At 46.2% G+C, this 23994-nt stretch overlaps 1 protein-coding gene across 1 annotated transcript in view; it reads right to left on the reverse strand.

Moving 5' to 3' along the window:
- The window catches only part of LOC140394028 (ras-related protein Rab-40C), a 134126-nt gene that overhangs the window by 24966 nt on the left and 85166 nt on the right, over positions 1-23994 (reverse strand). The window contains exon 3 of the mRNA XM_072480812.1: positions 5283-5343. Coding sequence (XP_072336913.1) covers positions 5283-5343 — 61 coding nt within the window. The remainder of the gene's footprint in view (positions 1-5282; positions 5344-23994) is intronic.

Raw genomic sequence — 23994 nt, forward strand, 5'->3', positions numbered from 1 at the left:
TGAATATTTTTCTTTCCTTACACTGAAGAGAGGGAATTGTATTCTTATTAAACCTAAAATAGATTCATAACTTTTATTAACTTGGTAGTGCAACCACATTACATACTGCCACTTACCAAGATATCAAACTACTCAATATGCCCCATTAGCAAAAGCAATGTTTTTAAACAGTTATTCCCATATCACAGGTTCACCACCAACCTGGAAGAGATCTACTGATCTCTATGGCATTGCTGACAAAACTTTAAATCTGGTGCCAAGAGGGAATCACTTGGTGTGCAGCAGTGGTGTCAGATGGTAGATAAGTATCCAAGCACATCAAAGTACTTCCTGCACAGCAAACTAAGTTAAATGTGCTTAATATCCTTCACTTTTGACTTATAGTGGCAGCCATGGAGTGAGTGGTCATACCAAGGTGTTGGTTTTGGCCCCTTTTACCTGAACCTTGGCAGAAAGGTTGTGTGGAGTGTGGAGGGGGAAGGGGGATTAGTTCTCCCCCAAATGGGCATGTCTGCAGGTTACCAAAACCGGCAGCGACAGTGAGACCCTAGCTAAGGAATTGGAGGAGACTCGTGACGCAGCATCAAATGCAAAAATAGCGGAGGGGAAGGGTCATTGTCGACTGGAAAGCTGCCAATGGAGCAGTTGAAAAGCTTCATTAAGGACAAATTTTGACAGCAGCATTAGGAAATGCAGAGTACTTGTCAAAGGCGATTAAGGGGGCTGTGGCACCACTTCCCAGGACTTTGGAACAGGTGAAAATCCTGGAGTTGCAGGACGCGATAATCCAGGAGATGGAGAAGGTGGTGTCTGACCAGAGTGACCAGATTGTGACACTGAAAGCAGAGATGGCTATCTTGGGGACATTTGTAAGACGCTGTAAATATAGGTGGAGGACCAGGAAATCAGGTCAAGGCGTCAAAATCTGAGGATCGTGGGCCCACCGGAATGGGTGAAGGGAATGAGTGCAACAGGTTATGTCGCGAGGATGCTGACCAGGTTGGCGAATGAGGCTTTTTTGCTGCAGGGTGGCTTTGGTTTCATTTTAGTTTTCGAGAAGCTGAAATCACAGCAGGATGTGTGTGAATCTCTGCAAGCTTGAGTGCCATTTGGGATTTTCAACGTGGTAACTGTTCTCAGTAGGGAAGTTAAGCCTGATGTCTTTATATTAAAAGGTGTTTTTAAGTCTTATGGATGTTAAAAGGAAAGTAAGAATTACTAAGTGTCGTATTCTTTGGGGGTTGTATTTGAATTGATGGTTGCTAAGATGTTCACTGTATGTTTTAAAAAGGTTAACTTGAGTTCATAGAATAAACATTGTTTTGCTTTAAAAACTACTTTTCCATTTCTACTGTACCACACCTGTAGAGTGGGCCGTGTGCTCCCCATACCACAATCTATCAAAAGTTGTGGGTCAGGTGAACTCCATGATACACTTTGGGGTTCTCTGAACCCTGGCCCATAACAGGGTACTATTAAAAGTGGGATGCACTGCACCCGACATTGGCAGGGAGAGTGCAGGCGGTGAAGATGAACATATAGCCAAGATTCTGGTTTGTGTTTCAGTCCCTCCTGATTTTCCTCCCCAAGGCCCTTTTTCGGAATGTAGATGCGTAATTTCTCAGAATTTGTGGGGGCAGGGAAGGTGCTGAGGGCGAACAGGGCTCTTGCTGCAAAGACTGGCATTCGTGAATTTATTGCATTACTATTGGGCAGCAAATGTGGAGAATGGGAGACGGTGGTGAGGGGGCCCTGCTGCCGTTCGCACCAAGGAAGTACACGAGGAGTCACCGATAAAAATTTGGAACCAGCTGAGGCACTTTAAACTGGATAACATGTTGTTAATGACTCCACTGTGTGGGGAATCGTACGTTTACATGGGGGGGGCGGGGCGTGGATGGGATGTATAGGAGATGGAGAGAGGAGGGGTTAGAGCGGTCAGGGAAATGTTTCATAGAGGACCTGTGGGAGGGGTTAAGCTTCCAAGGATGACATATTGGCAGATGCAGGACTTTGTGCGCAAGGAGCTTCCTTTGTTCCCTTATGTGTCGGGAGTATATGCTTTTGGAGAAGTTGTTCCCTGATAAGGATGGGGAGAGATATGGTAGGATTGGGGGTATATATGGGTGGTTGGGAGAATTTAGATATTGTCAGGTGCGGACCTTTGCAGGGAGCAGGGCACGGCCTTAGGCTAAAAGAATCAAGCAGAAGTGGGAGGAGTTGCGAAAGGAGATAAGATGGGGTCTTTGGTGCGAAATAATGTGCCAAGTGAACTCAACCTCCTTTTGAGAAAGGATGAGTCTTACACAATTTAAGGTGGTGCACAGGGTTTACATGATTTGGGGTCCGGCTAAGTGGTTTTTTTCCGGAGGTAGTGGATGAGTGCAAGAGGTGTGGGAGGGGCGTGGCAAACCATGCCCATATGTTCTGGGAGTGTGATGAGTTGGAGAGCTTTTGGGAGGTAATCTTTGGGGACCAAGAGGATTGATGGGGTTGAGATGAAGCTGGACCCTATGATGGTGATCTTTGGGGTATCGGAGGTGCCAGAGGGGAAGGAGGCCAATGTTGTGGCCTTCGCCTCCCTGATTGCCAGGCGATGGATACTTTTGAATTAGAGGTTGGCCACGCCGCCAGAGTTTGCAGCATGGTTGGGAGACTTCAATGCGTTTCTGAGGGGTTGGAGAAAATCAAATTTGCCTCAAGGGGTCAAAGGGGGCTTTGAGGTAAGGTGGAGGCCGTTGTGGCTATATTTGAGGAGCTGCTTGTCGCCGGATACGGGGAGTGGGGAGGGAGAGGAAAGAGAAGAGTAAATGTGTAAAAAATGTACAAACTGTATATTCTGTTGGATGTTAATGTTGTGTTATTATGTTGAATATGCTTGGAATAAAATAGCGTTTTTTAAAAAATACTTCACTTTTAATTTACATTTTCAAATAGCAGGATAGCAAAATAGGAGCTGAAGGGCAAGAAAAAGAAAAACATTCTTCAGCTTTTTAAAAAAGATGTGGGTTGTTATAAAAATAATTTTTACATTTCAAATATAAAATTCGTTTTTCAGGGTCAGTGAGCGCTTAGCAGTAATTATGCAGTTAGCACGCTGTTAAAACCCAATTAAACCTCATTCAACGAGGTGCAACTTTCTTAAGGATTTATAACAGAGACTAACAGAATAAAAGTGCAAGTTATATCAATTCAATTGATTCTCACTTAGAGTTGGCATGCCCCAGAGAAGCATAGAGTCAGCACATGCACAGAGAAATGCAGAAATTTAAAAGTTGCTGTCAGTTTCAGCAGAATAATGACAGTTGCCTAGTCATAACTACTGCAAAATCTGTGCTACTGTCCCAGTTTCAACAACTGAAATGATTTTTTGTCTTCAAAGAACAAAGATGAGTACAGCACAGGAACAGGCCCTTCGACCCTCAAAGCCTGCACCGATCATGCTGCCCATCTAAACTAAAATCTTCCGGGGTCCGTATCCCTCTATTCCCATCCTATTCATGTATTTGTCGAGATGCCCCTTAAATATCACTATCATCCCTGCTTCCACCACCTCCTCCGGCAGCGAGTTCCAGGCACCCACTACCCTTGCCCCTCGCAATGTAAACCTTTGCCCACTAGTAATGGACCCCTCTACCCTGGGAAAAAGTCTCTTGACTATCCACTCTGTCTATGCCCCTCATAATTTTGTAGCCCGCTATCAGGTCGCCCCTCAACCACCATCGTTCCAGTGAGAACAACAGAGTTTATTCAACCTCTCCTCATAGCTAATGCCCTCTATACCAGGCAACATCCTGGTAAATCTCTTCTGCACCCTCTCTAAAGCCTCTACATCCTTCTGGTAGTGTGACGACCAGAATTGAACACTATACTCCAAGTGTGGCCTAACTAAGGTTCTATACAGCTGCAACATGACTTGCCAATTTTTATACTCAATGCCCCGGCCAATGAAGGCAAGCATGCCGTATGCCTTCTTGATTACCTTCTCCACCCGTGTTGCCCCTTTCAGTGACCTTCATTAAGTGGGGCGATGGTAGAGCTGGGGAATGGGACACTTTCCTATTTTGGGCATGCAGTACTGACATCAAGCACACTCAGATGACATTTAATATTAGAAGTACAGTATAGCTTCCTAGATAATAGACCAGATGCAACCCGAGTAAGGTACATCCTGACTACACCAGTGTTGTATTTACTAAAATATATAACATTTCTAGTTTAGTGCTTAATTTGACAATTTCATAGAGTCATAGATGTTTACAGCATAGAAACAGGCCCAGCTTGTCCATGCCGCCCAGTTTCTATCACTAAGCTAGTCCCACTTGCCCACATTTGGCCCATATCCCTCTATACCCACCCTGCCCACATTTGGCCCATATCCCTCTATACCCACCCGGCCCATGTAATTGTCTAACTGATTTTTTAAAAGGAAAAAATTGTACCCACCACTACCACCGCCTCTGGCAGCTCGTTCCAGTTGCTCGTCACCCGCTGTGTGAAAGAATTTCCCCTCTGGTCTCTTTTGTATCTCTCCCTTCAACCTATGCCCTCTAGTTCTAGACTCCTCTACCTTTGGGAAAAAATGTTGACTATCTACCTTATCTATGGTCCTCATTATTTTATAGACCTCTTTATGCTCACCCCTAAGCCTTCTACTCTCCAGGGAAAAAAGTCCCAGCCTATCCAGCCTCTCCATATAACTTAGACCTGGTAGCATCCTCGCAAATCTCTTCTGCACTCTTTCTAGTTTAACAATATCCTTCCTATAATAGGGTGACCAGAACTGAACACAGTATTCCATGTATGGTTTTACCAATGTCTTGTACAACTTCAACAAGACATCCCAAAATATATAAATGTTTTTCCTCACATCCACTTCTGATGTTGCTCAATTAAAAAGAATGTGCTCTACAGCAGACCAGAAGGCTCACTATACCCTTCCCAATACCGAGAAAGCACACCTTTTTACTCATCAGGTCACTAAAATTAAACTAGCAGTTTATGGAAATCAGACATTTAATCCAGACATTCTACTTCATGATGCAGTTCACTAGTAGTCAGATATGCTGACCTCGCAGATCCCATGTGGCAATGAAGTGTGGATTTTTCTTTTTAAATAGCCACGAAAAATACAATCACATTGTTAATGCATTGAAAGGCTGCTTTGTAACATTAGTTTATGCACTAAACTTTGCAATTGATTTCAAATGGTAGCAGATTTTCTGAAGCAAAAGTAGTCTAGATATTTCTATACTATTATTAAAAGTCCAAGTTTTGCATACCTGCGCACCCCTGGAATAGGACCTAAAGATCGTGCAGAACCTCCCTTGACCTGAAGTGTCCCTGAAACAAAGAAAACATTTATCAGCAATAACATTCTTTCCAAGCAATTACATCCATAATGATGTTAGAATTGCTTACTGCCTGCTGTTGGAGTAAAACGCATAGATAGCAATAATTTAACAAATTCATTAAAACTTCTCTTTCAAGATGAACTTTCAACTGAAGAGAATTATAGAAATTACTTCTATTCCATGAACTGGTACGCGATTGGATTTGTCACTGAGGTACAATGAAAAGTATTGTTCCGCGTACAGTCCAGACAGATCATTCCATACATGAAGAACACAGGATATATGATAAATACACAAGGGACAGACAGAGACATCGGGTGAAGCATACCGAGTGTAGTGCTACTCAGTAGAGAAGATGCGTGGAGAGATCAGTTCAGTCCATAAGAGGGTCATTCAGGAGTGGGGAAGAAACTGTCATTAATAGTGGGGAAGAAGCTGTTTTTGAATCTATTAGTGTGTGTTCTCAGACTTTTGTATCTCCTGCCCGATGGAAAAGGTTGGAAGAGAGAAAAACCAGGATGGGAAGGGTCTTTCCTGCTTTCCAGCAAAAGGTGTAGAGTCAATGGATGGATGGGGGGGGGTTTGCGTGATGCACTGGGCTGTGCATCCTGTGGGCCAGGATAGATTGTGGGTGATGTGCACGCCTAGGAATTTGAAGCTGTCAACCATCACCACCTCGGCACCATTGACGTAGACAGGGGTGTGTATGATACTTCGCTTCCTGAAGTCAATGACCAGTTCCATAGTTTTGCTGCCGTTGAGGGAGAGATTGTTGTTGTTATACCTCACCACTAGGTTCTCGATCTCCCCTCTGTACTCTTGACTCATCGTTGTTTGAGATCCGACCTACTACGGTTGTGTCATCAAACCTGTAGATGAAGTTGGAACCAAATTTTGCCACAGTCATGTGTGTATAAGGAGTATAATAGGGGGCTAAGTATGCTGCCTTGCAGATCCCCAGTATTGAGAATTATTGTGGAGGTGATGTTGTTGTTTATCCTGAATGATTGTGGTCTATGGTCAGGAAGTCGAGGATCCAGTTGCAGAGGGAGGAGCCATGTCCTAGGTTTTGGAGTTTTGATATGAGCTTGGCTGGGAATATGGTGTTGAAGGTGAAGCTGTAGTCACTGAATAGGAGTCCGATATTGGAGACCTTGCTGTTGAGATGCTCCAGGGATGAGTGTAGGGCCAGGGAGATAGCATCTGCTGTGGATCAGTTGTGACGGTATGCAAATTGCAGTGGATTACATTCTGGAAATCTGCAGCTGATGTGTCTCATGACCAATCTCTTGAAGCACTTCATAATGATCAATGTCAAAGTCACCAGATGGTGGTCGTTGAGGCACGTTGCCTGGTTCTTCTTTGGCACCGGTATGATGGTGGTCTTCTTGAAGCACATGGGAACCTCAGAACGTGGGAGAGGTTGTTGAAGATGTCCGTGAACATACCCGGCCGTTGGTCCGCGGAGGATCTGAATGCACGACCAGGGACTCAGTCAGGACCCGTTGCTGGCTGAGGGTTCACATTCAAGCGGGCCGATCTGACTTCGGAGGCTGAGACCGTAGGTATGGGTGTGTCCGAGGCTGCTGGGGCAGTTGACAATGGTTTGATGATTTCCTGCTTGAAATGAGCATAGAATGCACTGTGTTCATTGGGGAGGGGTGTGCTGTTGCCGCTGATTCTACTCGGCTTTGCTTTGTAGCAGATTGTATTGTTAGAATCTTGCCACACTGACAAGAGTCTGTGCCGTTAGTCTGTGACTCAAGTTTAGCCTGGTATTGTCTCTTGGCGTCCCCGATGGCTTTGCAGAAGTCATACCTAGATTCCTTGTATTGGTCAGAGTCACCCGCCTTGAACGCCTCAGACCTGGACTCCCAGTTAAACCATGGTTTCCGGTTGGGGAACGCACGCACTACCTTCTTTGGCACGCAATCTTTTACACACTTACTGATGAAGTCTGAGACTGTGGTGGCACACCCATTTAGGTTGGTCACGGAGTTCTTGAACATGGACCAGTCCACTGACTCCAAGCAGTCGCTCAAGAGTTCTTTGGTGGCCTCGGACCAGCATTGCGTGACCTACTTAACCGGATTCTCCAGGAATAGGAGATGTATTGGTGGAATTTTAGGAGTACACTCTTGAGGTTGGCCTGGTTGAAGTCCCCGGACATGATGAACAAAGCCTCTGGGTATTCTGTCTCATTGTTATTTATAGCGGTGTACAATCAAGCCTTCTTCACTTCCGCCTAAGGTGGGATGTAGATCGCCATGATGATGGCAGAAGTGAACTCCCGTGGAAGGTAGTATAGGTGGCACTTCACAGTCAGGTATTCCAGGTCCAGGGAGCAGTAGTTCACCAGGGTCGCCACGATCGAGCACCAGAAGGTGTTGAGGAGGCAAACCCCTCCACCTTTGCTTTGTCCGATGAAGCCATGCAGTCCATCTAGTGTATTGAGAAGCCATCAGATTGTTTTGCGCACAGTTCAGTGAAGCAGGAGTAAGCCATGTCTGTGTGAAACGGAGCACACAGCAGTCTCTTACTTCCCTCTGAGGCAAGTCTAGCATTAAGCTCGTCTAACTTCTTTTCAATCACTTAAATGTTGCCAGGAGTATGCTGGGTAGGGGAGGCATGAAACCATGTTGTTTTAGTCTCACCTGCAGAAAAATACCCTGCTGTTTCCCAACTATTGAAATTATTAATATTTTTACATTTGTACCTGAATTTATGGAATTTTGTGTCACTGAAGCTTCTCAAACTGCTTCATTCAATTAGGTGCAATAAACATCACTAGGGAGACAGTGTTGAATAAACTGATGAGATTAAAGGCAGATAAGTCTCTGGGACCTGATGGCCTGTATCCTAGGGTATTAAGGGAAGTGGCAGCAGAGATAGTGGATGCATTGGTTATGATATTTCAGAATTTCCTGGATTCTGGAAGGGTCCCAGTGGATTGGAAACACGCTGTGACGCCCCTATTCAAAAAGGGAGAGAGGCAAAAAGTAGGAAACTAGACTGGTTAGCTTGACCTCTGGTGGGGAAGTTGCTGTAATCAATCATTAAGGAGGAAATGACTGAATGTTTGGAAAGACGAAACTCCATTCACCATCGTCAGCATGGTTTTATGAAGGCTAAGTCATGTTTGACAAACTTGTTCCGAGTTCTTTGAGGACATAACCAGCAAGGTGGATAATGGGGAATCTGTGGATGTGGTACATCTAGACTTACAGAACGAGTTTGACAAGGTGCCGCATAAAAGACTGATCCAGAAAATGAGATTGCAGGGGTTTGGAGGTAGAGTACTAGATTGAATTGAGGATTGCCTGACTGACAGAAAGCAGAGGGTTGGGCTAAATGGGTCCTTCTCTGGCTGGTGAATTGCAACTAGTGGGGTGCTGCAGGGGTCAGTCCTCGGACCTCAACTGTTTGCAATCTATATAAATGATCTGCAAGCAGGGACAGTGTTACATAGCAAAATGAGAGAATAATATTAAAAGAGGTGGGAAAGCAGGTGAAAAAGCAGGCAGTGAAGAGGAGATAAATTTTTTTACAGATGGATATAGATAGGCTAGGAGATTGGGCCAAAATTTGGCAGATGGAGTTTAATGTAGACAAGTGTGAGGTCATCCATTTTTGCCGTAAAAATAGGAAGGCAAGTTATTATCTAAATGGAAAGCAGATTCAAACTGCATCTGGGCAGAGAAATCAAAGTGTCTTTGTTCATGAATCGCAGAAAGTCAGTATGCAGGTAAAGCTTGTAGCGAAAAAGGCAAATGGAAGGCCAGCATGGTACCTTGGTGGTTAGCGCTGCTGCCCCACAGCGCCGAGGACCTGGGTTCGATCCTGGTCCCAGGACACTGCCCGTGTGGAGTTTACATTCTCCCAGTGTCTGCGTGGGTCCCACCCCCACAACCCAAATGATGTGCAGGGTAGGTGGATCGGCTACATTGCCCCCTAATTAATTACATACATTAATAAAAAGGCAAATGGAATGTCAGTGTTTATTGCAAAAGGACTGGAGGGAGTGTAAAAGTAGAGAAGTGTTGTTGCAATTGTGTAGGGTGTTGGCGAGTATGGTGTCCAGTTTTGATCCCCATATTTCAGGAAGGATGTGGTGGCATTGGAGGCAGGTCAGAGGAAATTCACCAGGTTGATCCTGGGGATGAAAGGGTTGACGTTTGAGGGGAGATTAAACAGTTTGGGCTTTTACTCGCTGCAGTTTAGAAGGATGAGGGAATCTGATCGAGGTATATAAAATATTGAAAGGGATTGATAAAGTAAACATAGGCCAAATGTTTTCCCTTGTTGGGGCAATCTAGAACAAAAGGTCACAGATATAGGTTGAGAGGTGGTAGATTTAAAACAGAGATGAGGAGAAACTATTTCTCGCAGAGGGCAGTAAATTTGTGGAGCTTGCTGCCCCATAGACCGGTTGAATCGGAGCCATTAAATGGATTTGAGACCAGGAAGAAATCAGCCATGATCTGACTGAATGGTGGAGCAGGCTCAAAGGGCTGAATTGCCTACTTCTGCTCCTAATTCCTATACTCCTATGTTCACTTGTCCAGGCAATGGAGTTGGGCTACTGCATGGACACAAAAGCCAATAAGCATCAGCAACATCCCCACAAAAAAGCAATGAAAAAAGCAATGAAATGATCAGGAAATTAACCTGGCTATGATCACTGGCTATGGCCTCCTGTCATTTGTTGCATTGGTACCCAGCTATTAACTCGATTGATGTTGGATGGGAGTACGCAGGAAGTATATAAATGGGGCTTTGCTGTTTGGATATGCAGGGCCTTTATGTCATAACATGTTGCCTGGCTCCCCTGCACATTAATATCAGGGCCAAGGTCCTTTTGTCATAGCCTCAATGGAAATATGGGCATTTACAATATTGGAGATGGGAAAGAGAGGAAGGTGGGAAATTAGAAAGTATAATCACTTGATTGAGACTTATCTTGATCTTGTCAGCTGCTTCCTCATCTTGTTTACCACCCACATACCCCAACCAGCATCCAATCTCCACTATTGACAAATTTCCAACTCACTCACTTTTGGCCCATCACTAGCTACTAGGGGAATTTTAATCCTCCAAAACAGGAGAATTTGGGTGCGGTGGAATGTTTAAACATCTCAAGGAAGACCATAACCTGCCTTAAACCGGCCAATTTCAGTTTCAATGGAAACAGGTTGGCCATTTCGGTATTATAAAGAGGCTGTGCGCCTCAGATTTAATTGGGCCTGCCAGTCTCCTAATTCTCAGAAAAAACAGCAGTTAAAATGAGGAGAGGCATACTGGACACAACAGTGAACCAACTTTCTGAATCCTGCTTACCTGCTTCCAATCATTTCCCCATCCATACCCGATTCACCTCACACCCCATCATCCCAACAACCCCCAACTCCCATCTGCCCACAGGCCTTCACACCAACTTTCTCAAATTCCAATGCTAACAAAGTTCAATATTTAGGTGATGAATTATACGGAGTCTGCCCATTAAAGATACAAAATATCTGCAGAATTTCCATTGTTAATTTTTAAAAATCAATATTTGTAAATCAGTTAAAGCATACAGTAAACAAGATATTCTAACATAGGAAACTGTTCCACATTAACCTTCATAATGATCCTGCTAAGGCCATCATTAAGCCATTTAGAGACAATGCTCTATCTACAAAAAATGTATAACACACACATGGCGGCGAATGGCAGCAGAGACACTCACCCCGAACACTGATGGCTTACCTTTCCCAAGAGAAACATAGTTTTGTGCTAAATGTGATACCTGGGGTAAGGATGTGCCTTTGACTTTAATAGATCATCGGCTGATGAACACTGCCCAGTTCCATGTTAAGAAGTCTGACCACACCAGGTTAAAGTCCAACGGTTTATTTGGAATCACTAGGTTTTGGAACGTAGCTCCTTCATCAGGCGAGACTCACCTGATGAAGGAGCTACTCTCCGAAAGCTAGTGATTCCAAATAAACCTGTTGGACTTTCACCTGGTCTTGTAAGATTTCTTACTGTGCCCACCCCAATCCAACAGTTCCATATGACAAGGTATTTCTGGCCCATTAAAAATAGATTAAACTGTATTCAATTTCCTGTCATTATCAAAGAATAAAGAACAATACAGCACAGGAACAGCCACTTCGGTCCTCCAAGCCTGTACCCATCCTAACTATTTATTTGTCAAGGTGCCTTTTGAACACCGTTAATGTATCTGCTTCCACAAACTCCTCAGGCAACGCGATCCAGGCACTCACCACCCTCTGCGTACAAATTCTGCCTCGCGCATCTCCTCTAGCCCTTGCCCCATGGACCTTAAACCTTTGCCCCCTGGTGACTGACCCCTCCGCCCTGAAAAAGAGTGCCTTCCCATCCACTCTATCCATGCCCCTCATAATTTTGCAGACCTCTATCAGGTCACCCCTCAATGTCTGTCGTTCTAATGAAAACAGTCAGAGTCTATGTGATGTCATAACCTCTTTTTCAAGGAGCATTTTCCATCTTAACTCTGCTGCTTTGCCTGCTATACCTTATTAGCCATTTCTTCACATCTTTGCTGCCATTTGTGCCTGATGAACAGCACTGATAAAAAAAAGCTCTGGGAAAGTGTCACAGGCAGGGGTTTTAGACACGTGGTTACACCCAAGGTGCAAGAAGATAGATGGGTGACCGCATGAAGGGGCAGGCAGTCAGTGCAGGAATCCCCTCTGATTTTGGATACTGTTGGGAGGGATGGCCTATCGGGGAAAACAGCAGCAGCAGCAGCCAGAGTAGCGACACCACTGCTGGCTCTGTTGTTAAGCATGGATGGACAAAGCAGCAATAGTTACAGGACTCTATTGTCAGGGGCACAGACAGGTGCTTCTATGGACATGAAAGACACTCCAGGATGGTATGTTACCTCCCTGGTGCAGGATCCAGGATGTCTCTGAACGGGCAGAGGGTCATGCTGAAAGGGGAGGGGGAACAGCCAGACGTCGTGGTACATATTGGTACTAACGACATAGGCTGGAAGAGTGACACAGTCCTGCAGCAGGAGTTAAGGGAGTTAGATAGAAAGTTAAAAAACAGGACTTCTGGAGTTGTAATATCACGATTACTCCCTGTGCCCTGTGTCAGTGTGGCTAGAAATAAGAAGATAGTACAGCTAAATATGTGGCAAAACAGCTGGTGTAGACGGGAAGGTTTCAGATATCTGGACCACTGGGATCTCTTCCGGGGCAGATGGGACCTGTACAAGGAGGACCGGTTGTATTTAAACTGATGGGGCAGAAATATCCTGGGCGTAAAACGGCCGTGAAGAAGGGAGCTAACGAAAGTTCGCCGTCGAGTGGAAGAGTCGGCTCAAGAACTGGAAGGAAGGCGGAGGCTGGGTCGCCGAGTGAGGCTGCACTGCTCACGGCAGAAAAGATAACTTAGCTGACGGTCGTGGAACTTGATAAACAGTTCACAAAGCACATGGAGGTGATTAGGAAGGAGATGGTGGCGGTATTGAAGGTGCTGGTGGAGGTGATTGCCCTGGTGAGGGCAGCGGTATCGAGAGCATTGGCTGAGGTGGGGGAGTAGGGCGAGACACTGAAGGAAGTGGAAGAGGCATTGCCGCAACACAGTGATCCAATTCACCTCGGTGGATACGGAGCTGCAGAGGTTGGTGGAGGCCAACAAGGGTCTGTGAGCCAAAATGGAGGACTTGGAAAACAGATCAAGGCGGCACAATCTGAGGATTGTGGGTCTGCCCAAAAGAGTGGAGGACCCGATGCCGTTGGAGTATTTTGCCAAGATGTTGGCGGAGCTGTTGGGAGAGGGGAAGATCCCTCTTCCATACGAACTGCATCGGGCTCATAGGACGTGGAGGCCTATACAAAAGGCGAATGAGCCGCTAAGAGCAGTGACGATTTGTTTCCGTAGGTACCGCGTGAAGGAGACGGTCCTGTGTTGGGCAAAGCAGAAGCGGGAGGTGCAGTGGGCTGGAGCTGGTATACGTATATACCAGGACTTTACTGTGGAGTTGCCGAACTGCCTTCGGTCGAGTGAAGACAGCACTGTATAACAGCAAGATGCGGTGCGGCAGTGTATCCAGCTAAATTGAGGGTGACCTACAAATCCAAAGACTTTCATTTTGAGACGGGGAAACGGCGGAGGTGTTTGTGAAGGCAGAAGGACAGGGGCAGAATTGAGAAATGGGACTGACGATAGGTCTTGTACTGAAGGTAGGGGGTTTATAGGAGTGTGTAGAGCTTTATTTTTCCACTGTATGTTGGTATATGTGCTAAATGAGTCGTGTTGTCCATTTGGACAAGGCAAGAGTTGGGATTTTCTTTTGCAATGATGGTTCTTTGGGGTTTGTGTGTTTACACTGGAGTTGAGTGTTAAAGGGGATTTCTTTGTTTTCCTGGGACCGGGTTGTGGGGGGGGGGGGGGGGGGGATTGGAGGGGAGTGAGGCCGGGGCAGGGGCCTCCACACTGGCTGGTGTAAGCTGGCCAGTGAACGGGAGTGTGGTGGGGAGGGGCTGCAGCCATCAGAACCTGGTAGAACAGGTTTCGATGAGCCTAGGAGAGGTGAAATGTTGGGGAAGGGGACCAATACTGGGTGAGGTGTTTGAGAGCAAGTGGAAAGGAGGGAGTCTGGGAGGGTTCTACAATTCATGGATGTCATTCATTGTACACTTTCGGGGATTGGATGGCCTTGAATATTGGCGGGGGGACTATATATATTATTGGTGACTACTGGCGATTCCTGATTCCTGATTCCTTTTTGTTTTTTTGTTTTTTATTTGATGTTTATGTTGTCATGCGGGCTGTTGTTTGGGGGTTGGTGGGAGGATGGGATCGTTGTTAACAAAATAATTCCTGGGTATGATGTTTGCTAGTGTCATACGGGAGGGTAGAAAGCAAGAAAGAGAGAGAGTGGGGAAGAGAAGGGCAGCACGGTGGCACGCACTGCTGCCTCACGGCACCGAGGTCCCAGGTTCGATCCTGGCTCTGGGTCATTGTCCATGTGGAGTTTGCACATTCTCAGCGTGTTTGCGTGGGTTTCACCCCCACAACCCAAAGATGTGCAGTGTAGGTGGATTGGCCGTGCTAAATTGCCTCTTAATTGGAAAAAATGAACTGGGTACTCTAAATTTATAAAAAAAGAGGGGAAGAGAGACAGACAGATTGAGAGAGAGAGAAGACGACTCGGAGGAAGAGCAAACAGGGTGATGTTGCTGAACACAGTGGAACTGGTGGTCTTAAGTGCATTTGTTTCAATGGAGAGTTTGGATTAGTATTTGGAACAATGATGTTGTTGCCATTACAGAGACTTGGTTGAAGGAAGGACAGGTTTGGTAGCTAAACATTCCAGGATTTAGATGTTTCAGGTGGCGTAGAGGGGTATGTAAAAATGAGTGGGGGAGTTGCACTACTAGTTAAGGATAATATCACAGCTGTATTGCAGGAGGACACCTCAGAGGGCACATGCAGGGAGGCAATATGTGTCAAGCTTAGGAATAGGAAGGGTGCAGTCACAATGTTGGGGGTTTACTCATGCCTCCCAACAGCCAGCAGGAGATAGAGGAGCTGATATGTAGGCAGGTTTCCAAAAGTTGTAAAAGCAACAAGCTTGTTGTGGTGGGTGATTTTAACTTCCCCAATATCGACTGAGACTCACTTCGTACTAGGAGCTTAGATGAGGCAGAATTTGTAAGGAGCATCCAGGAGGGCTTCTTGAAACAATATGTAGATAGTCCAACTAGGGAAGGGACCGTACTGGACCTGGTATTGGGGAATTTGCCCGGCCATGTGGTTGAACCTTCAGTAGGGGAGCATTTTGGGGATAGTGACCATAATTCCACAAGTTTTAAGAAACCCAGGAAATTATAGGCTGGGGAGCCAATCTTCAGTGGTAGGGAAATTAATGAAGAAGATTCTTAGGGACAGGATTTACTCACAATTGGAAACAAATGGACTTATTTGCGATAGGCAGCATGGTTTTGTGAAGGGGAGTTTGTGTCTCATGAACTTGATAAGAGTTTTTTGAGGAAGTGAATAAGATGATTGATGAAGGAAGGGCGGTGGATGTTGTCTACATGGACTATAGTAAAGCCTTTGACAAGGTCCCTCACAGCCGACTAGTACAAAAGGTGAAGTCCCACTGGATCGGAGGTGAACTGGTAAAATGGATACAGAACTGGCTCGGTCAAAGAAAGGCAGAGGGTAGCGGTGGACGGGTGCTTCTCTGAACGGAAGGCTGTGACTAGCAGTGTTCCATAGGATCAGTGCTGGGACCTTTGTTGACCATAGAATATATAAATGATTTGGAGGAAAATGTAGCTGTTTGGTAAGTTTGCGGATGACACAAAGATTGGTGCAGTTGCAGATAGTGAAGAGGAGTGCCAGAGGATAAAACAGGATTTGGATCAGTTGGAGACTTGGGCAAAGAAATGGCAGATGGACTTGAATTCACGCAAGGTAATGCATATTTGAAAGGCTAATACAGTTGGGAATTATACAGTAAATGGCAGAACCCTTAGGAGTATTGGGAGATCTGGGTGCACAGGTCCACAGATCATTAAAAGTGGCAACGGAGGTGGAGAAGGTAGTCAAGAAGATATATGGCATACCTGCCTTCATCGGTCGGGGCAGCGAGTATAGAAATTAGCAAATCAGCTGTACAGAACCTTAGGCCATATTTGGAATATTGCGTACAATTCTAGTCGCCATACTACCAGAAGGATATGGATGCTTTGGAAAAGTGAAGTAATCTTTATTGTCACAAGTAGGCTTACATTAACACTGCAATGAAGTTACTGTGAAAAGCCCCTAGTTGCCCCATTCCGACGCCTGTTCGGGTACACAGAGGGAGAATTCAGAATGTCCAAATTACCTAACAGTACGTCTTTCGGGACTTGTGGGAGGAAACTTTAGTGCCCGGAGGAAACCCACGCATACATGGGGAGAACCTGCAGACTCTGCACAGACAGTGACCCAAGCCGGGAATCGGACCTGGAACCCTGGCACTGTGAAGCAACAGTGCTGCCCACTGTGCTACCGTGAGGGTACAGAAGAGGTTTACCAGGGTGTTGCCTGTTCTGGAGGGTATTAGCTAGGAGGAGGGGTTGGATAAACTCAGATTGTTTTCACTAGAATGACGGAGGTCGAGGGGTGACCTGATAGAGGTTTACAAAATGATGAGTGGCACGGGCAGAGTGGATAGACACACATTTTTTCTCAGGATGGAAAAGGCAATTATTAGGGGACATAGGTTTAAGGTGTGAGGGGGAAAGTTTAGAGGAGATGTGCAAAGCAAGTTTTTTTTTTTAAAAACACAGAGGTGGTGGAATCAAATACCATAGCGATGTTTAAGAGGCATCTTAATACATGAATAGGATGGGAATAGAAGGATACGGAATCCGGAAGGTTTTATTTTAGACAGGCATCATGATCGGTGCAGGCTTGGAGGGCTGAAGGGCCTGTTCCTCTGCTGTACTTTTTACTTCAAACATTAACTAGTCCTCTACTAAACAAGCATGGATTGCTGCCTCATGAACTCCCTAGCAAGGCACTTAATTCTCTGCATAAAGAAGGTTCTTCTAACCCCGATCCTCACTCTTTGTGATAACTTTAATTACCAAAACAAAAGATAGGTCCAATTGCAAAATCCTAGAAAATTCTAATAAATCTTTCCTTAACTTTCTCTGTTTCAATGGAAATATTCCATATGCTGTTCAAGTTCTTCATTAATGGTGAGAGCTTGTATTGTACACTGATATTGTTTTCTATACTGTACACTGATGTTGTTTTCTATACACCCATCAGTGAAAAGGGTGATGGGGTTTATTAGGGTGAGACTGGAAGGGGTAGTACCTCTGAAAAAGGGTGGGAGGGGCTTGTTGCACTCTTTGAAGTGATTCACCTTTCTTTGGACCTCACCACCATTCAGCTCACACCTCCAGTTCCAAGTAGTTGTTTTCATTTGACAGTGGCCACAACCCAGCAAACAGTTTGGACAGGCAAACAAAACAGATGTCACTCCCCGTCAGAGAGGTAGGGTTTGCTTATCCTTGCATGTAAAGTCTTGTGTCAAAGTGAACAGAACAATTCATTCAACAGGAATTCAATGGCCATAAGGGTGACTAAGCAGAGTGATGTGGGACCATCTCCCATAGCTTAATTCCCTACTTTCCGCCTGCCATCAGGAAGCTGACATTTTGACTCCTGCACAATTAAGTGCGCCCGCCCGCCTCATTTCCCATTTCCAGTAGCCACTCTGGCCCAGGTAAAATAGACAAGACAGAAGGTACAATACTTACAGGCAAACTCAAACTATTTCAAATAATGTGGAACCAGAGAGCCATTCCTCAGGGATTCAAAGACACATCAATTGTCCACCTTTACAAAACGAAATCACAATAATTGGGTGTGCTCATACAAGAAACAAAATGTTACTGTACAGGTACAGCAAACAATTAAGGTGGCAAATGGCATGCTGGCCTTTATTGCCAGGGGATTGGAGTACAGTAATAAAGTCTTGCTAGAGTTGTACTGGGTTTTTGGAGAGACCGCATCTTGAATACTGCAGTTTTCATCTCCACATTTAAGAAAATATATATTTGGATTGGAGATGGTACAGTAAAGGTTAGTTCCTGGGATGAGGGGTGTCCTATGATGAGAGTCTGAGCACATTGAACCTTTCTTTCTCCGGAATTTAGAAGAATGAGAGGCAATCACATTGAAGCATACAAGATTCTGAAGCAGCGTGACTGTTTCTGCTGGAATCCATTAGGACTGAGATGAGGGGAAAATCACTCACCTCAAAAGGTTCTGAATCTTAGGAATTATCTCACCCAGAGGGTGCTCTTTCGTTGAACATATTTAAGCCTGGGATAGGTGGAATTTTTAGTAAGGTCTCATGGAATCAGGTAATCTTTGAGGGGGAGAGCTGACTGTTGGTGATTTACCCCGAGGATCACCACACTTCAGGTGAGGGGCAAGATTGAGAAGACGGGCCTTCATGAATAACCTCAGCTGGTACGGGAATTGAACTCGTGCTGCTAACTTTGTTATGCATCAAAACCAACAGTCTAGCCCACCTGAGCTAAACCATATATGGAGAATGGGCAGGGAAGAGAAGTTGAAGTTCAAGATCAGACAGAATCGGACTGAATGGCAGAGCAGGCCTGACGGACCATATGGTTTATTCCTGCTTCTATTTCTTGTGTTCTTGTTTCCATTGTGCATTGCTGGGAATTTGCATGCAAGAAGTCCTGCTAAACCATCTGATACTGCATCTCGAACAGAATCTTCCAACAGAGTAATAATAATCTTTACTAATAATCAAGTAGGCTTACATTAACATAACAATGAAGTTATTGTGAAAGGCCCCTAGTCGCCACATTCCGCTGCCTGTTCAGGTACACGAAGGGAGAATTCAGAATGTCCAAATTACCTAACAGCACGTCTTTTGGGACTTGTGGGAGGAAACCGGAGTCCCCGGAGAAACCCACGCAGGCACAGGGAGAAGGTGCAGACTCCACACAGACAGTGACCCAAGCCTGGAATCGAACCTGGGAGTCTGGCACTGTGCAGCCACAGTGCTAAAGTGCTACCGTGCCGCCCTTGTAGCTTCAGAAAAGATTGAGTTAACAGCGGAGATAGTGTTTGCTGCACATCAGCTCCAGGAGAAATTAAAGTCAAAATTGCAATTTGTACTCTTAACATTGTTGATCTGACTAAATTTAGGCCTTCGAGCCAGTTAGTCAAGAAGGCCTATGGAAGGTGATGGCAAAATTCGATTGTCCATAGAATTCATCATTATCGTATGGCAATTGGCTTGTTCATGTCCTGGATGGCTGAGAATATTGTGACATTTACCAGTCACAAGTGGGGTCAAGTTGGAATGTGTATTGGTTCCTACCCTACTCAGCAGCTCTCTGCCATCTATACGTGAAAATAGCCCCCACATTAGATACGGTAAAAGGGCAACGTTTTCAATTTAAGGAGACCAGAATTCAAAGCAAGTTCTGGTCCATAACATGATCTGCCCTGATAATTGTGCCCTAAATGCTTGTTCAGAACAAGAAATGCGACAAAGAATTCCCCACATCTCATCTTAGCTTGGTCTCACCGTCAGCAAGAAAAGTTCACACTGACAACAAGTCAATGCCAGAATAGGTATGGCCTTGTTGCATTTGGAAAAGAATAAAAGAAATTGAGAGATTGAGAAGCCGCTCAACAAGCATGAAGTTATACAGAGCGATTGTCCTTCCCACTCTCTGGCATGTTTCTTATGCATGAATACTTTACTCCAGACACACAAACAAGTTAGACTACTTTCACATGAACTTCTAGCAGAGATGAATCAAGGTCAGATGGCAAGAATCATAGGCTGGATTTTACACTCCCCTGCTGCTCAGTTTAAAAGCGAGCAAACACACAAAACACAGCTGCAGGGTGCCTACCTGCCCGCTCCAGCGCAATTTTACTAGAGACGAGGTCGCTCATGGGTTTCATGGTGCCGCCATTGTGATTTGATCAGCGGCAAAGAGGCCCGTGCCAAATTCCCCAATCTGGTAGGCTTCCTTACACAAGTTGGTGGCAGATGGGACAACCCCTCCTTAATGGACACATCAGTGCCTTCCCCAAGGTGCGAGCCCTAATTTCTCCTCCCCTCCCAGCTGGTCTCTCAAACTCTGCCCCCACCACCCCTTGCCAGACTCAGCCAACAAATGAGTCATTAAATAGCTTGTCTGGCAGCTGACCTTTACCTGGGTAAGTATTACTACGCCCTGTAAAATCCAGCCAAGGTTTCAAATACTGAGATTCTCTCCATGACTTACATTCCCAGCACCCTCAATCTGAAGGGAGCTCAGATAAGATGGGCTGGTCACGTTCCCAGAATTAGCCAAAAGTAAATGAAATGAAATGAAATGAAAATCGCTTATTTTCACAAGTAGGCTTCAAATGAAAGTTACTGTGAAAAGCCCCTAGTCGCCACATTCCAGCGCCTGTTCAGGGAGGCTGGTACGGGAATTGAACCGTGCTGCTGGCCTGCTTTGGTCTGCGTTAAAAGTGTAATAATTCCTTCCTTGTAAACTAAACTGAGCATTTGCCATTCATCCAGCACATTTGATATTTATGGGATGGATCAAGCAAACATTTCGAAGGACAAAGGTACATAAGTAAATTACTTAATTTCATAGCATAGTGAACATACAGCATAGCAATTAACAATCATCCATCTATTCTCACTTGATTAAGCGGAGCTGCATAGTAATGCCACACTATGATTTCCCATAAGTGAGCAATCTTATCGATTTAAAGCAGACTTTCATAATCCGGGTCCTTGGTGGCATGAGGCAGGAGTGCTAACCACTGCACCACAGTCTTGCCCCTGATGAAAGCATTTATTTTTTTTTCAAGATATTTTATTCAAAAAATTTTTGGCCAAACAAAACAATACAAAGGTTTTCCTTTTTACAACAGTAAAACAGTATAAATAACAGTGGCCGTTTTTAACAAATAAATAAATAATATATAAACTATCAAAAATAATAACTCTCCAAAAATAAAATCAAACAATCCAATATACATAGCCTAATACAAATATTTATACAAAAACACCCCTGAGGACCCGCCCGGCCCCCCCCCCCCGGGTTGCTGCTGTTACCTTCCCATTTCCTCTATCGTCCTGCGAGGTAGTCAATGAACGGTTGCCACCGCCTGGTGAACCCTCGAGCCGAACCCCTTAGTGCGAACTTTATCCGTTATAATTTTATAAACCCTGCCATGTCATTTATCCAGGTCTCCACGCCCGGGGGTTTGGCTTCCTTCCACATAAGCAATATGCTTCGCCGGGCTACTAGGGACGCAAAGGCCAAGACATCAGCCTCTTTCGCCTCCTGCACTCCCGGCTCTTCTGCAACCCCGAATATAGCCAACCCCCAGCTTGGCTCGACCCGGACCCCCACCACCTTTGAAAGCACCTTTGCCACCCCCACCCAGAACCCCTGTAGTGCCGGACATGACCAAAACATGTGGGTGTGGTTTGCTGGGCTTCTCGAGCATCTCCCACACCTATCCTCTACCCCGAAAAATTTACTGAGCCGTGCTCCGGTCATATGTGCCCTGTGTAAAACCTTGAATTGTATCAGGCTTAGCCTGGCGCACGAGGACGACGAGTTTACCCTACATAGGGCATCAGCCCACAGCCCCTCCTCAATCTCTTCCCCCAGCTCTTCTTCCCATTTCCCCTTCAGCTCATCCACCATGATCTCCCCCTCGTCCCTCATTTCCCTGTAAATATCAGACACCCTACCATCCCCCACCCATGTCCCTGAGATCACTCTATCTTGAACCTCCTGCGTTGGGAGCTGTGGGAATTCCCTCACCTGTTGCCTCGCAAAAGCCCTCAGTTGCATGTACCGAAATGCATTCCCTTGGGACAACCCATATTTTTCCGTCAGCGCTCCCAGACTCGCAAACGTCCCGTCTACGAACAGATCTCTCAGTTGCACAACCCCAGCTCTTTGCCATGCTCCAAATCCCCCATCCATTCTCCCCGGGACAAAACTATGGTTGTTTCTTATCGGGGACCTCACCGAGGCTCCCGTCCTTCCCCCTATGTCGTCTCCACTGCCCCCAAATCTTTAGAGTTGCCACCACCACTGGACTTGTGGTGTATTTCTTCGGGGAGAACGGCAACGGCGCCGTCACCATTGCTTGTAGGCTGGTTCCCTTGCAGGACGCCATCTCCAATCTCTTCCACGCCGCTCCCGCCCCTTCTCCCATCCACTTACACACCATTGAGATATTGGCGGCCCTGTAGTATTCACTTAGGCTCGGTAGTGCCAGCCCCCTCCCTATCCCTGCTACGCTGCAAGAACCCCCTCCTCACTCTCGGGGTCTTCCCGGCCCACACAAAACTCATGACACTTTTCTCAATTCTCTTGAAAAAAGCCTTCGTGACCATCACCGGAAGGCACTGAAACACAAAGAGGAATCTCAGGAGGACTACCATTTTGACCGCCTGCACCCTACCCACCAGTGACAGGGGCACCGTGTCCCATCTCTTAAAATCCTCCTCCATCTGTTCCACCAATCTTGTTAGATTAAGCCGGTGTAAGGTTCCCCAACTCCTGGCCACCTGAATCCCTAAGTACCGGAAATCTCTTGTCACCTTCCTCAGCGGTAAGTCATCTATTCCCCTGCTCTGCTCCCCCGGATGCACCACAAACAGCTCACTCTTACCCATATTCAATTTGTACCCCGAAAATTCCCCAAACTCCCCGAGTGTCTGCATTATCTCAGGCATCCCCTCCACTGGGTCTGCAACATACAGCAATAAATCATCTACATACAAGGATACCCGGTGTTCTTCTCCTCCCCTGAGCACTCCCCTCCACTTCCTGGAGCCCCTCAGTGCTATGGCCAGGGGCTCAATCGCCAATGCAAACAGTAACGGAGACAGGGGACACCCCTGCCTCGTCCCTCTATGAAGACGGAAGTAATCAGATCTCGGTCTGTTCGTGACCACGCTTGCCACCGGGGCCCTATACAGCAGCTGTACCCATCCGATATACCCTTCTCCAAAACCAAATCTCCTCAGCACCTCCCACAGATAATCCCACTCCACTCTGTCGAATGCTTTCTCGGCGTCCATCGCCACCACTATCTCCGCCTCCACCTCATCATTACCCCTAGCAACCTCCGTATGTTCGTGTTCAGCTGTTTCCCCTTAACGAACCCAGTTGATCCTCGTGGACCACCCCAGGGACAGTCCTCTATCCTCGTCGCCATCACCTTGGCCAAGAGCTTAGCATCTACATTTAAAAGGGAAATGGGCCTGTAGGACCCACACTGCAGCGGGTCTTTTTCCTTCTTCAAATGGAGCGATATCGTTGCCTCCGACATAGTCGGGGGCAGCTGCCCCCTTTCCCTAGCTTCATTAAAAGTTCTCGTCAGAAGCGGGGCCAGTAAGTCCATATACTTCCTATAAAATTCCACCGGGAATCCGTCCGGTCCCGGGGCCTTCCCCGCCTGCATGCTTCCCAATCCCTTTTACCACCTCCTCCATCTCAATCTGTGCTCCCAGTCCCGCCCTCTCCTGCTCCTCCACCTTCGGGAATTCCAGCTGATCCAGGAAACACCTCATTCCCTCCTTCCCTTCCGGGGGCTGAGCCTTATATAACCTCTCATAGAATGCCTTGAACACCCCGATCACTCTCTCCGCTCCCCGTTCCACCTCTCCCTCCTCATCTCTCACCCCACCTATCTCCCTCGCTGCTCCCCTCTTCCTCAATTGGTGGGCCAGTAGCCGACTCGCCTCCTCTCCATACTCATACTGTACACCCTGTGCCCTCCTCCACTGTGCCTCTGCCTTACCCGTGGTCAGCAGGTCAAATTCCACATGTAGCCTTTGTCTCTCCCTGTACAGTCCCTCCTCCGGTGCCTCCGCATATTGCCTGTCCACCCTCAACAGTTCTTTCAGCAATCGCTCCCTTTCTTTACCCTCTTGCTTCCCTTTATGTGCCCTTATGGATATCAGTTCCCCTCTAACCACCGCCTTCAACGCCTCCCAGACCACTCCCACCTGAACCTCTCCATAGTCATTAAGCTCCAAGTACCTTTCGATGCACCCCCTCACCCT

The sequence above is a fragment of the Scyliorhinus torazame genome, chromosome 17 (assembly GCF_047496885.1).
Source record: "Scyliorhinus torazame isolate Kashiwa2021f chromosome 17, sScyTor2.1, whole genome shotgun sequence".
Lineage (NCBI taxonomy): Eukaryota > Metazoa > Chordata > Chondrichthyes > Carcharhiniformes > Scyliorhinidae > Scyliorhinus > Scyliorhinus torazame.